Source organism: Stegodyphus dumicola, chromosome 8 (genome assembly GCF_044657685.1).
Source record: "Stegodyphus dumicola isolate Sdum_Otavi_A_Nest chromosome 8, ASM4465768v1".
Taxonomy (NCBI): domain Eukaryota; kingdom Metazoa; phylum Arthropoda; class Arachnida; order Araneae; family Eresidae; genus Stegodyphus; species Stegodyphus dumicola.
Genome location: NC_140775.1, coordinates 80110962 through 80124301, shown reverse-complemented (window position 1 = coordinate 80124301; position 13340 = coordinate 80110962). Strand labels below are relative to the sequence as shown.

Here is a 13340-nt window from a genome sequence, read left to right as displayed (position 1 = left end):
ATGAAGTCATCAGACAAAGCATTAGATTATAAGATCTTAATCTGCATGCAAAAAATGCCAATATTCAGTTTGGAAGTTTGGGAGAAACTGTTTTAAAACCATATACCTTTTTGAATCACGCATGAAGATTTCAAAAGAATAGTTTTTTAAGATTATGTCTTTCCTTATGTTGGAAAAAAATTCAGTGATCTGTTTTAAATGATGCCCTTGTTAATTTAAATTTTATCATTATAGCTTTCTTTTATTTCAATGAATATACAACACAGATTATTTGGAAACAGGACAAACTGCAAATACTGTAAGATTGCAAACCACTTAATATACATTCTGTTTTGGAAGTGGTGGGCATAGTGAAATATTGCATATTTTATCTGTCGTTAAGTTCACATACTTGATCACCCACTATCGCTTCTTGGGAATTCTTATCGGGTAGCGCACTTTCCATGTGGAAGAACATGTGGCGTAAAATGAAGGCAAAGAAACTGTGTTTGGTGTAGAATTTTAGTTAAGACAATTTATCAATTTTGAGGGCAAAATCTGCGCTAAACACAAGGTAGTTGCTTTGCCTAATTTAATGTTTAACTTTGATGTGTTTCTCTGATTCCTATGAAGGGACAGAGGCTGTAGCGGTAGTCGCCTACTTAGGTGCCTCCATAATAACTTCGCCTTTGCCCGATGAAGATCTATGGTTATTTGAATACCCGGCTTGATAAACCGACGATTGCATCACAACATCCCGTGGCGGAAACGATATAATTCTTTGCATTTTACTTTTCATTCACTCCTAAAGAAGTCTACGAGAAGAGTATACAATAAGTTGATTTGTCCAGTTCTGGTGAAAAATTGTATTTAGTTGGCAATTTTTCAGTTTGTGTTAAAGTGCATTTAGTTTGTTGGGGCAGCATTTAATCTCGATGTTCTCATAGTGATTACAAAAGAGAACGTGTGAGACATGTTTTAATTTTTCTCACAATTAAATTTTAGTTTTCATGGACATAGGTTACCAAAGTATGTGCTTAAACAGCGTGAAGCTTTGGTGAAGCTTTTTATTTGATTATGGCAAGGCTAATCAAAGCTCGAGGCTCGAGGACTATCTGCCTAAGGTGTGGTGTGGTGTGGTGTATTTAATTATGGCAAAGCACACTAGGGCTATCTGCCTAAGGGGAGGGATGCCTTTCGTGGAGGACTTTCTAAGGGAAACTGGCTCGTATACACGTTACACATGGGGAAAACCACGAAAACGCCCATGCAGCCAGCCCGTTCGCGGGATTCGAACCTCGGACCGAACTACCAGTGTTCAGCGTCTTTACCGCTCGGCCGCTGGTGGGCTTATCTGCCTAAGGAGAGAAATGCCTTCGTGTAGGACTTTCTGAGAGAAACTGGCTCGTATACACGTTACACAAGGGGAAAACGCCCATGCAGCTAGCCTGTTTGCAGGGATTCGTACTCCTATTCGAATTACCAGTGTTCAGCGACCTTACCGCTCAGCCGCTGGTCAGCCGATAGCAGATGTCACAGCATTTAGAAATTGTTTTTATTTATAAAAATTGAATTTTGCCTAAAACTAAGTCTACTATGGCTGCTCGTATAACATATTTCGGCCCACCAGCGGCCGAGCGGTAAAATCGCTGAACACTGGTAGTTCGGTCCGAGGTTCGAATCCCGCGAACGGGCTGGCTGCATGGGCGTTTTCGTGGTTTTCCCCATGTGTAACGTGTATACGAGCCAGTTTCCCTTAAAAAGTCCTCCACGAAGGCATCCCTCCTCTTAGGCAGATAGCCCTCGAGGCATTGCCATAATCACACACAAACAAACAAAAACAAACGTATAACATATTTCATAAAGTTATCGCTATTCAACCTACGTACGTTTTTACCTTTAATTCATGTACAAAATACCCTCTGGCTACTGAATTTTTTTTTTTTTTTTTTACTTGAGGGACGTATATCTAGGTACCTGTCATATGTTTTAGATGTTTAGATGTTAAAATCGAAATCAAAATGAATAACTTAAGAAACACTCACGGTAGGATACAGTACCGTTTCAAATGGAAAAGTTTGGAATACATGAAATGAACAAATTCTAAAGCAAATACCTTGAAAGATACAAAAACAAATAAATCTGAAAAACCAAGCATTTCTATAAATTTAGTATTTCGATTTTCAAACACTGAATAAATAATTGCGAGATTCCTTTTTGCTTAAGAAAATACATTAGGACATTCTTTAGGGATTTAGACTAATATAAAACGATGTAGCGGTTAGAGTTCTATTTATTATTACATAACCTTCAGAATGTGTATGTTGGAAGAATTTCTTTTATTATTATTATTATTTTCCTTGTATCAAAAAGCAAAATATTGTTAGCTTACAATAACTTTTTTTCACGAAAGATTTCACATGAACTTTTCTGAAATATCTTGAAGGAAGTTAATAGATTTGAACAGGATACAGAACAGTAGTTAAAGCGGAAGTATTTTAGAAATATATTTTCTTTTGACAGAAGAGAATGTTGAAATATCTTTTTCATTTCGACCGTTTCGAATGAGTCTTACGTGGGATCACCGGTGCTTCTCCGATCAGGTACACATACAAGTATATATTGGACTAAACTCTAAATTATATATCTTGGATTAAGCGAAGGTGTATATATTGTATTTTGTTAACTTTAGCAAGCATTTAGTTACTTTTGAATAGTTTACTTGCTGTTTACTTGCACTTTTTCGCAAAGAAATGCAGTATCACGAAAAACTGAGAAATAATGTTTACAAAAATCAAAGTTGGCCAGTGTGATCATTTTCTTCCCTTGAGATAGACATAATTGGGACTCAGGGCTCATCTAGGGTTGCTGGAAAAGGTAAATTAAAAATCATAAATAAATTCGATATTCCATCAGACCAGCATTATTAACATACATTGTAATGTAATTTACAGGATAAATTAATTGAAACTTGAGTTAATATTGAATCCAAGGTTCTTTTTAAAAACATAACTGCAAATTAACTTTAGGATGAACATAAATGTTGTATAAAGATATCGCAAATTTCCTGAAGTGGCTTCTGAAGTTTCTTCCTTTTTGCTTGCATTTCCAAACTCGTTCATAGTAGAACCTGATTTTAGCCATATTATTTCCATCTTAGCAGAAAGGTAAGCTTGATGGAAATCTTTGGAGTAAAAAGTAAGATTTGTGAAGATTTAAGGCTAAAATTCACTAATTTTGAATCAAACGCTGTTAATCTTTTTAAGAGCCACCAAGCATTCACATCACATTCCATGGACCTTTAAGAATTTAGAATCTAAGAAACAGACTAACCTAATTGGGTTTTCTCGCTTAGTTGCAATATACCACTTGTGAGATCTTGATCACTGCCAGAAAAGTTGGGACGAGACAAGGACTTTCACAATGTTTTGCTAATGCTTCGCTTATAATTTTCATCTTATATTCCCAGTTTTCTTTCTAAAATCTTAGCCAATAAAGAAATAAATAAATAATAAAATGAAATAAACATTTGTTACATTGTTTTCTTTCATTTCAATAGAACCATAGGATGATCTGCCAGATTTTTAAAATCAAACCCGAAAATATAATTTTTCCTTTTGAGAATGTTAAAACGTTCTGCAAATAATTGTAAACTTGCTTTTCCGGCAAACTGAAAAATTAAATTTCCCTAAAATGAAAGCAAAAAAATAAAATCCTTAAAACTATTACTTTAAGGAAACAATTTACAAGGTGTGTTTTAATTTACAAGGTGAAAATTCCGCAATATTAAAAGATTTGAATAACTATAGAAAACCTTATACTTCTTCCCCTAAGACATAACATTAATGGTAATGAACCTGAGGAAAATTATCTACTTATATAATAAATTTATTTTACTTTAAAATAATAATACTTTAATTACTGTTGTTATAATTTTAAATAGACAAACACTGTGGAATATTACTGGAAGTACCTCAATAAATGAACGTTTTTAAAAAGTATAGAATATGTTACTTTAGGAAAACTGTCTGATTAAATGATGAAATTAATTTAGCTCCTTTTTTACGACAACGAATTATACTTCCTATTATTGAGAACTTTAATGATAGGCAGTATAATTTTCTCCTATGTGAAAAGGATCATTTCGTTGGTACCCAAAATACACTAAGACTTTTCATTTGAAATCAAAGTTGAAAAAACTCTCGATTTTTTTAAACTTATTTTTAATATTGTTACTATCAGTCAATTTTTTAAGAATATGAAGCTTAAAATAATGAAATTTTTAAGAACAAATATTTTTAATGCTTTGCTAAAGTAAAGATGTTTATACAAAAACAAGAACTAAGCGAAAACAAATGCACAAAATACAGTTAAAATTGATTTTATGAAATAAAAAGTTGTGAATTTCATAATTTATGAATCATAAAACATCTGATTTCAATAATTAAAACCAGTTATGTGATGAGATCTATATCTGTGAAAAAATTTTGGTAGAACTCACTTTCTTCTACCTGCTATGTGGGGACCGCTAGACCCGTCCACTGGTTTAATGTATTTCTTGTAAGGTCCATGACACATTCCTAATATCGTCTTTTAATAAAAGTTTTATTATAATGTATATCATTAAATATAAATATATTACATGCAAGAAAAAAAAAGCCACTCTAAAGTAAGTTATCTAAAAATCTCACTGACGTTTTTATTTCGTGCTATCCTACTTATGTAGTAGTAAAATGAAAAGGGTTGATAAAAAGCTGAGAAGTTCTTGAAGGGATAAACTGTCAGAAAAGTTAAGGGACCTCTGAGATAGACAGAGAAGTATGTCTTTACTTTACTTGGAGTGTTTTAACTTCCAATTAATACACATGCTCAGAAGCCGAATTTACAAGGCAATAGGTAAGAAAGGGACTAAATATAAACGTTAACTCATTATAACATTAATTCAGTGAATAATCTAATTCTACTCTCATTCTTTTACCGACAATGTCCAAAATTATCAGTTCCTCTAAGTTCTAGAGCGCGAGGCAGCATTCACTTGACTTCATATCATACCCCACAGAAACACTATCTTAATAGAATCATGGGCTTTTGTATTTGTTTAATCGGCAAGGATTGTGATTTGCGGAACAGAATAGGAAAAAGTGGACGAAGCACCAGAACTTCACCAGTGGTGTTACAGATGTAGTATCACCTTGCCTCATAGCAAACTTGCCTCATAGCTCCATCCAAGTTTTGATGTAGAACATCCCGGGGACAGATCCGAGGGTTGTCCACCCCTCCTACGCTGCAAGGACTATACTGATATTTTATAGAGTTATTAGGTTTACTGGTGCAGGAGACATAAAAAATGAGCAATGCCTTCATTGGGACTCGAACCTGGACCTCTTGAATACGCGCCGAGTGTGCTACCGTTACAGCACGACGGAATGCAGAAAAGAGGAAGAAAATACCTTATAACTTTATAAAGGATGCTTTCGGATAATAATTTGATGTATCCGTGCATTAGCCCAACATTTGATATGCGCGAAACATATGACAGTACAATAACCGTAATATTTTATCAGCTTAATGATGCATTATTATTGTACCTTTTACTCATATTCAAAGAGTCGAATGTGTTGATTCTTATGGCAGCCCTCGAAATAATATAACGATGATGAGCTGTGTCTCTTGTACCAGTCGCAGATCTGAAAGCTTAGTTATTGTGGCAAGTCACTTCCATAATCTCAACTGGTATATCGATTATAATTAACATGCCTGAGACAGAATCAAGATGAGTACTGAAATACCACAAGAAAATAGAAATAAGTATCCTACCTGAAACGGCAAGGCATCACGAATAAATTTCTGCACGAAGGCCAAATTTATAACATGAGCTTTAACTTTATTAAAAATTGGAAATGTTTATAATAGATTTGAATATTTTAAATTTAAAGCAGTTCTTAAAATCTTCTAATTAAGAATTTTGGCAAAGCAGTTCTGATTAAAGGCATAATTTAGAAAACTTCTCTGAATAGGTCGAAGCATAGAACAATATGATAAGCTTTATGTTATATCTGCTGTTACGGAACCATATCTACAGTACTTTTTTCAATCTCAACCGTTTTGAAATAATGAAAGATAAAGAACCCTATGAAAATTTGATTTGCATGAAATCGTTCCAAAGATTTTATTTTCGTTTTTATTTTAGAAAACAATTATAAATTAAATTTGTACTATTTGTTGTTATCCTTTTATTTTACCAAATAAATAATACTCAGTTCTCTAAAAAGCATTTACTGTGTCCAATTTGGTCTGTAATCCAGTCTAAAGTCATATTTAATTCCTTTAATAATACTATAATTTTTGAAACTCTCTTAATAACAAAACATAACTGACGTAGGGTTCAAAGCCAGCACCTTCAGTCTCCAGAAAGTATCAGTATTAGTGACACGGCGTCTTCTTTTCCGCATGACAAAAGCTTCACGACAGGTGCAGAACTCTGTTTTCAGTGCGATAAACATCTTATAGCAATGACAAAAGAATAGCTACAGGAATCGGAGCAGAAATGGTATATTGTTATTAAAACAGAATTTAATTTGCACAATCGCTCATTTTCGAAGAATTTTTATACATTCGTTATATCGGTTTATAAAGAGCCTCAGAATAGAAAATTTCATGAAATAGTTGCAATTAGTAATATTCCGAAGATAACACAAACACTTATCAGTGATTAAGAGGTTAAGATCGCTGGACACTAGTAATTCGTACTGGTATCGAATCCCAGTGACTGAAGAGACTGATTGCATGTGGTATACGTGACTTTCTTCATATATAACGCAAACACAACAATAGGAAGCGGGATAACTAACTTCTCACGTCTATCACATCGATTATTGTGGCGCTCGATATGGGGTTGATAACTTATCACTTTAATTTGACTGACTGAGTGTCAACTTATCTTCACACCGACTCGCCCTTTAAGTGAGAGAGGGAATAAGGCTTTCTTTCCATGTTTGCTTTTATGGTGCACTGATAATGATCTATCCACCCATTCAGTAAGCTGAAGATCCATTTTTGATTCCCGGTGAGAGAAGAGCCAATTTTGTTTTTATATATCCCCTTGTTTACTGCCTACAGTGTTAATTTTAAGTTGCTAATTTGTTAAGTTCCGTTCTTTAACTATCTTAACCTGATTTCTACTGTGATTTTCAGGCGACTTATCGCCCATTCCATGCAAACAATTGCAGACACAGAAGAAGGTTTAAACAAAAAGTTTTATTTAAATTTTACTTCAATAATGTACGACTCGTGTCTACAAGTACGACTCGTGTCTACAAATCAATCTCCACTGCTTGCGAGATTTCAGGATACATAAAAAGGATTATAAGGATAAAAACGAAATTTAAAAATTAATTAACTCTGGAGCTTTACAAATACACAGCTTAACAAGAATCGATTGAATTCTAATTAACTGAGTGAGCAACTCGGATGGCGGAAAGCTGGTGCCAATAATGTCTTTCTCATAACTGGGCAAGAAACAATACAACAGTCAACGTTGCTGCCAAGCCTTCTCACTTACCTGAAGGATGCTGCTCGTAAAACACTTATCTCATTTATATCCTGGCAACAAAGGAAAAGCAATAATACAGAATGTCACATCAAGACTGCCTAAAATTTCCACAGGCATATTTCTCGCTTGGAATATGTAAAAACTGCCCAAAGAACTGTAAGATCCATAGTTTTCGAGATAAATGCGAAAGAAACATAGGATGTTAAATCCGTCACATCGGCTAAGATACCAGCATGATGGAGCTCCAGCGCATTTCAGCACTTTTGAACGTGGTTGGCTGGATATTGAATACCCAGATCGCTGGGTTGGACGTGGGTGTCTGGTGTCATGGACCTGAAGATCGCCAAATCTGACACCTTTAGATTTCTTCCCATGGGGCCATCTGAAGGAATTGGTCTAGTAAAACCTAGTTGCTGCAGAAAGTGACTGAGTTACTCGTCTTCATGCTGACATACTTTGTAACTGTTTGCTGCCGAAGAAATAGTGTTACATTCTCATAGTAAAAGGGACTGGATATGTGTTAAATTTGAGTAACCCATATTCACTTTATTCTTCCAGAAGCAGATGTTCTGTTAAAACTATACTTTTGTTTTCAACAGTACATAAAGCAAAAAATTTTAACAAAATCTCTAAAATTATTATTACCTCTGGAATCAAAGCTAGAATATATCATTTAGTCCTTTAGAGACACTTAGCTTGCTAAATTTATTGTAGTAAATGCTTAGTTTACTTGGTAGAACAGACGACAATAACGATCCTTTAGCTCTTCTCGATTAGAGAGACCTCTTTTAAAAAATTCTTAGCAGGACACTGTAAATACCTGTCCATTACTACTATTTTATCTAGTTCTTATTTTACGACAAGTGACTTTCATGTATATAGCGAAATCGGTACTAAAATAGCGAACTCATATTATAAATTGAAACTGTAATCATATGAGTGTTTTATTAAAAAATTGCGGAAATGAACTTACCGAAGACAAATCGCCTAATTAGAAAGTCTAATCACCTGAATAAGTAAGAAAAATGTCATATATTTTAATATAGAAATTTCAGCTTACCGTTCCTTATCCGAAAGTCCTTAAGAATTTTTTTAAACTGAAAAACAAATAAAAACTCTCTGCCCACCACACACGTAAAAAATGAGACTTATAGACGTAAATAAAAACAACCAAATATACAAAAAAAAAAAATATTTCAGTGAGAAAGAAAGATACAAGAAGATGGAAGGGATAAATTTAAGGTATTTACAAAATAAAGGAGAAATAAAATTTTTCTGAACAAAAGTATGAAGAGGTGGGGGAAATTTTAAGTTCAGAGATTTGAACTGCAAAATTAGCTCATTTCTATCTTACATTACTTACGCACAATGCTTACAATATTTTCAGGGTGTATATAATTTAGGAGAAAGAAAGTATGATGTAAAATCAAAAAAGATGTTAACTTTAATGAGGAATCTTATTTTCTTGTGCGCAAAACGAGGTAAAATTTTTCAGATGAGAAATAAATAGGAGATCAAATAGCACAAATTTCTAATATAAAAAGGATTATCAAATAATGATTAGATATATCCAAAAACTTAACGCTGCAGTGAATTATCCTTTAAATTAGTAAATTTTAAACTATTTCTTCATAATTAAAATAAAGTAATTTAATTAGTAAATTTCAAACTATAATATAATATAGTAATGAAATTAGTAAAATTTCAAGTTTTTCAAACTATACTATAATATAGTAATGAAATTAGTAAATTTCAAACTATTTCTTGTTGTCAAGTTGTCATCTGATTCTTTATGAAGCTTTATCTTCCTGGATGGATTATAATACTTTTCTTTCCTTCCTTTTCATCCTTTTCTATAATACTTTTCTTCCTTTTCCTTCCATTTGTTCTAAGATTTTATAAGGAACCATTTTGGAACTAATTCAAAGAATTGTCTTTGCGTACGATAATAGTACATATTCATCAGCAAATTAGAAGCTAATTTAGGAGCGTATAAACCAAAAGTGAGGTCTTAAATTATGTACGCTTGGTGAAACTTTCCGTATATAGCTAAGCAAAGAATACTTTATAAAGATCAAAGACAAATTTATAAAAGTGAATTTCAGGATCACTGATCGTTCAAAAAATGTCGAACCGCTATTCGGTTTCGTCCACGCTATGTTGAGGTAAGTCCACAAGGAGGAGCTATTATTCCTAAACATCATATCTGAATTTTCTTTTCTCTCCTATGAAATTTCATGACGACATCTATAGACACTTTCAGCAGTTTGAAACTAAAAGTAGAATTTCAAGTCGACGAATTAAAAAAAATTAACAGATGGTAAGAAAATATAAATTTATATTTTTATTTTAATATTACAAATAAGACATAGTCAAATGCCATGCAAATGGGAAAATCTTCCGGCCGGCAAGTCTTAGAATTCGTGAGGAGAAGAAGTGGAGAAAGTATTTTCAAGTCCAGGGTACTTCCGATTTTAGATAAACACTATAAATGTGCAAACAGAGGAATTTACAAATAACAAAGTTTTTATTATCCCAAAGAGTGTTAACCCAAAAGGGCTATTAATTTCGTTTTGGGCTTTTGCGTTGAAAACTTTAAATGCCTGTTTCACTTTTCAAATCGTTCCCACCAAATATTATCGCTCTGTGTTATATTTAAAGAAATAAAATAATGAAGAATCCGCATAAATATATATATGTTTCTCGCATTGTGGTAACAGAACGGTACCTAGAGCCATCCAATTTTGAATAACATAATCCTCCACCGAATATGGGCCTTTGGAAGCCCAAATTTGAAATTTTGAATTTGTTTTATTATAGATTTCATATTTTGTAACACTTTAGCGAATTTTTGATTAAATAAATAAAAATAAAAACAAAAAATAAACCTTTTTATCTCCAGTGCGCGAAACTGTGTATCGGAAATTCTAAAGATAAGCTCATTTTAAAATTATTTTGCGATATTACTGTTGAATTAAATTTTATGATCGAAGAACATTATATTTAATAAATTAGGTAACACACAAAACGTTAAAAAAAAAAAAAAAAAAAAAAAAAAAAACGCCCGTTTGGGGGTAATGTAAAATCTGAAAGCCCTTCAGATTTTTCTTTTTTTTAGTTAATCTTATTTTTAAGCAAATGTTTTCAGCAAATGATCTCCAGTAATAGTTGCTGACTCATTTTAGGTTAACGCTAGCTATAGCCCATACGTAAATAACTGGTATTAATGCGATATCTTAGCTTCAAAGTAGAGAAACTGAAAAAAAAAAAAAAAAAAAAAAAAAATCCAGATAATTCGAACTTTCTTTACTATTTTGTCTCCAGAAGCATTTTACATTATTTTTACTTTCTTCTTCTATCACAGAAATGTCAGTGAAGATGGGATTGCTTTTCTTGATGATGTTCCTAACAACATCGTGTGTCTTCGCTGAACAAACATCAGCTTCTGAAAGCTCTGAAGAATCTCATTTCCCAAATTCAGAAGAGACTAATGAGTTCGACATTCCACATCGCTTCTATAGCGGCCCTAATAGAATTATTGATCCTTTGGGTAAAAGGGCACTTAGTTTCTTCGCGCATTGGAAACCTTACTACAATGGAGTACCAGCGGTCAACACTAGGTCAGATATTGTAACGGCTGTTACCAGGGGAGGACACACAAGGCCATTAGGTCAGCCTCTGAGATGGGGATGAACTATGCAAATGTTCCATTCCAAGTTTGAAATTTTTTGTTGAGTTTGAGATGATTTCATGTTACTAAAAAACTGCTGCAGAAAGGTGAAAATATTAAGAAAACATGAAGCCAAAATTCCTGAAAATGTTACAAAAATTTAGAATTTCTCCTATGCTTTGAATTTCTGCTATGCTTTACTACCTGAAGTTTTCATTTATTATCAACATCTTTGTTTCTTTATCTGATATATTTGATAACGCTTAAATTTACCAACAGAATATTTCATGTTAGTAGTAAGAAAGAAATGAAAAAATTGGATATAGTTGAATATAGTTGAAGGTATCCAATTTACATGAGTTCTTATTCATGAAATAAAGTTCTAAAGTTTTCATTCAATATTTCATGTAATAAAATAGCACTCCATTTTTATATACAGTTTTATGTAAATAATGGCATTATGAAAGTAAAATGCTGTGCATGAAACACATTTTTTTATTAAAAATGCACATTATTTATAAATCTTTGATTAATTGTGAATTAAAGACTTTTTTCATTTAATGTTTCCAAAATGGCTGTAGAAATTATCTGAACAACTTCATTTATATTGCGAGGATTTACAGTAAATAAATATTATTCGTGTCCTTCAAGAAATACAATAAATGCAAGTAAGCCATAAAAAGGAGTAAAGTGAAATACTAGTTTTTGTTGAGTTTTTTATTTAAGAAAGAATTCTTAAAAACTAGTTATGATTTAGAAATTATCTCTGAAAACTTTTCAGCAGCAAGAATTAAAAATTTAAACAGATAAAAAATAAGCTGAAAGATATCAGAACTAAGCTGGAAACTACTTTCTGCTGCAGTCTTTTAGAGTATATTGTGAAAGAGTCTTGTGAAATGTTAGTTTAAAATTTCATATGTTTTCAATTTTTATTTTTAGTTTTCTGCAAATCTTAGCATTTTCAGACAAAATTCTTCGCTCGCTTTGTGTAAGTTTATTTGTAATATTACTTTTGATGGATATAAAGATAAGTCATTCATTATATTAAAAAATGTATATTGATTGAATAAGTTGAAAATGAAATGTCAAAACTTTCTATTTATTGTTTTAAATCATCATTGTTTGTAATCATCTTCATTTAACCTCCATTCTTTTTATTCTTCATTAATATGAAGAGGCCTGAAGTTATATATTAATGTTAGAAAGCATAAAATATTAAAGATGTTTTTTCGTTTAAAAGTGAGAGAATTATTTTCTGTTATAAAAACCGTTTTCCTGAACTTACAAACAATTACTCTGAGTTATGTTCTTCAAAAATAAAATGCTTCATTTAACAATAAAAGCAAACGGAAGCATTCAAATACTTTCTATTCTTAGGAATTATTTGATTAGATTGCTAATCATTTTTGGAATGTGCATATCTGTCAAACTGTAAGAGCTCTTTAATTATAAAATGACTAAATTGCTTAAGTTATCTAAATTGAGAACGCCACTGAACCATTTATTTTGAAATATTTCTTTGTGCTCTCGAGATATTATTTTATTTATTAAATTTACTCAAAAACAGCATCTTCAATGAAATTTATAATTACTAGTATCCACAAACGTAAGAAAATGTAATTGAATTAATTAATGATTTATTTTCCAAAAATTCCAGATGAAGAATTACGTATAACTTTTATTTGTTACATATGTAGCACTGTAAAATAAATCAATAAATGACGGAATTAAGAATGCTGAATAAAATCTTGATTTTTGTTGGTTGCTGTTGATTAAAAAAAGCACTAATCTGAACTGTGAAATTTTAATTCTACATATATTATTAATTAATAATTTTAATACTTTTAGTAGTAAAAACAAGTAGTGTTAAAAGATTTCAAAAATGCAATTAAAAATTAATTTATTCTTTTATTTGCTTCAAAATTTAGCCCTTTGGAAGCCAAAATGTTTTAGATTTGATCACATTTATACATTATCACCTTAAGTTTTATAATTATTTATTTTACTCTTTGTTCTCCACCACATGACTTCCTCGTACGGAGTATTAAATTACACGCATTTTTTCTTGCATTTCGTTTAAACTTATTGGATTTAATTAAATCTACTTCGACGACAGCGCATAAACCACAATAGAATAAA

The 13340-nt window shown here is 31.9% G+C and overlaps 1 protein-coding gene across 1 annotated transcript in view; it reads left to right on the top strand.

Annotated features, from left to right (window-relative positions):
* LOC118180334 (uncharacterized) overlaps positions 1-12968 on the top strand; it is a 104432-nt gene extending 91464 nt beyond the window's left edge. The window contains exon 3 of the mRNA XM_085822949.1: positions 10896-12968. Coding sequence (XP_085679075.1) covers positions 10896-11224 — 329 coding nt within the window. The 3' untranslated portion in view covers positions 11225-12968. The remainder of the gene's footprint in view (positions 1-10895) is intronic.
* The last annotated feature ends 372 nt before the right edge of the window (positions 12969-13340 follow it).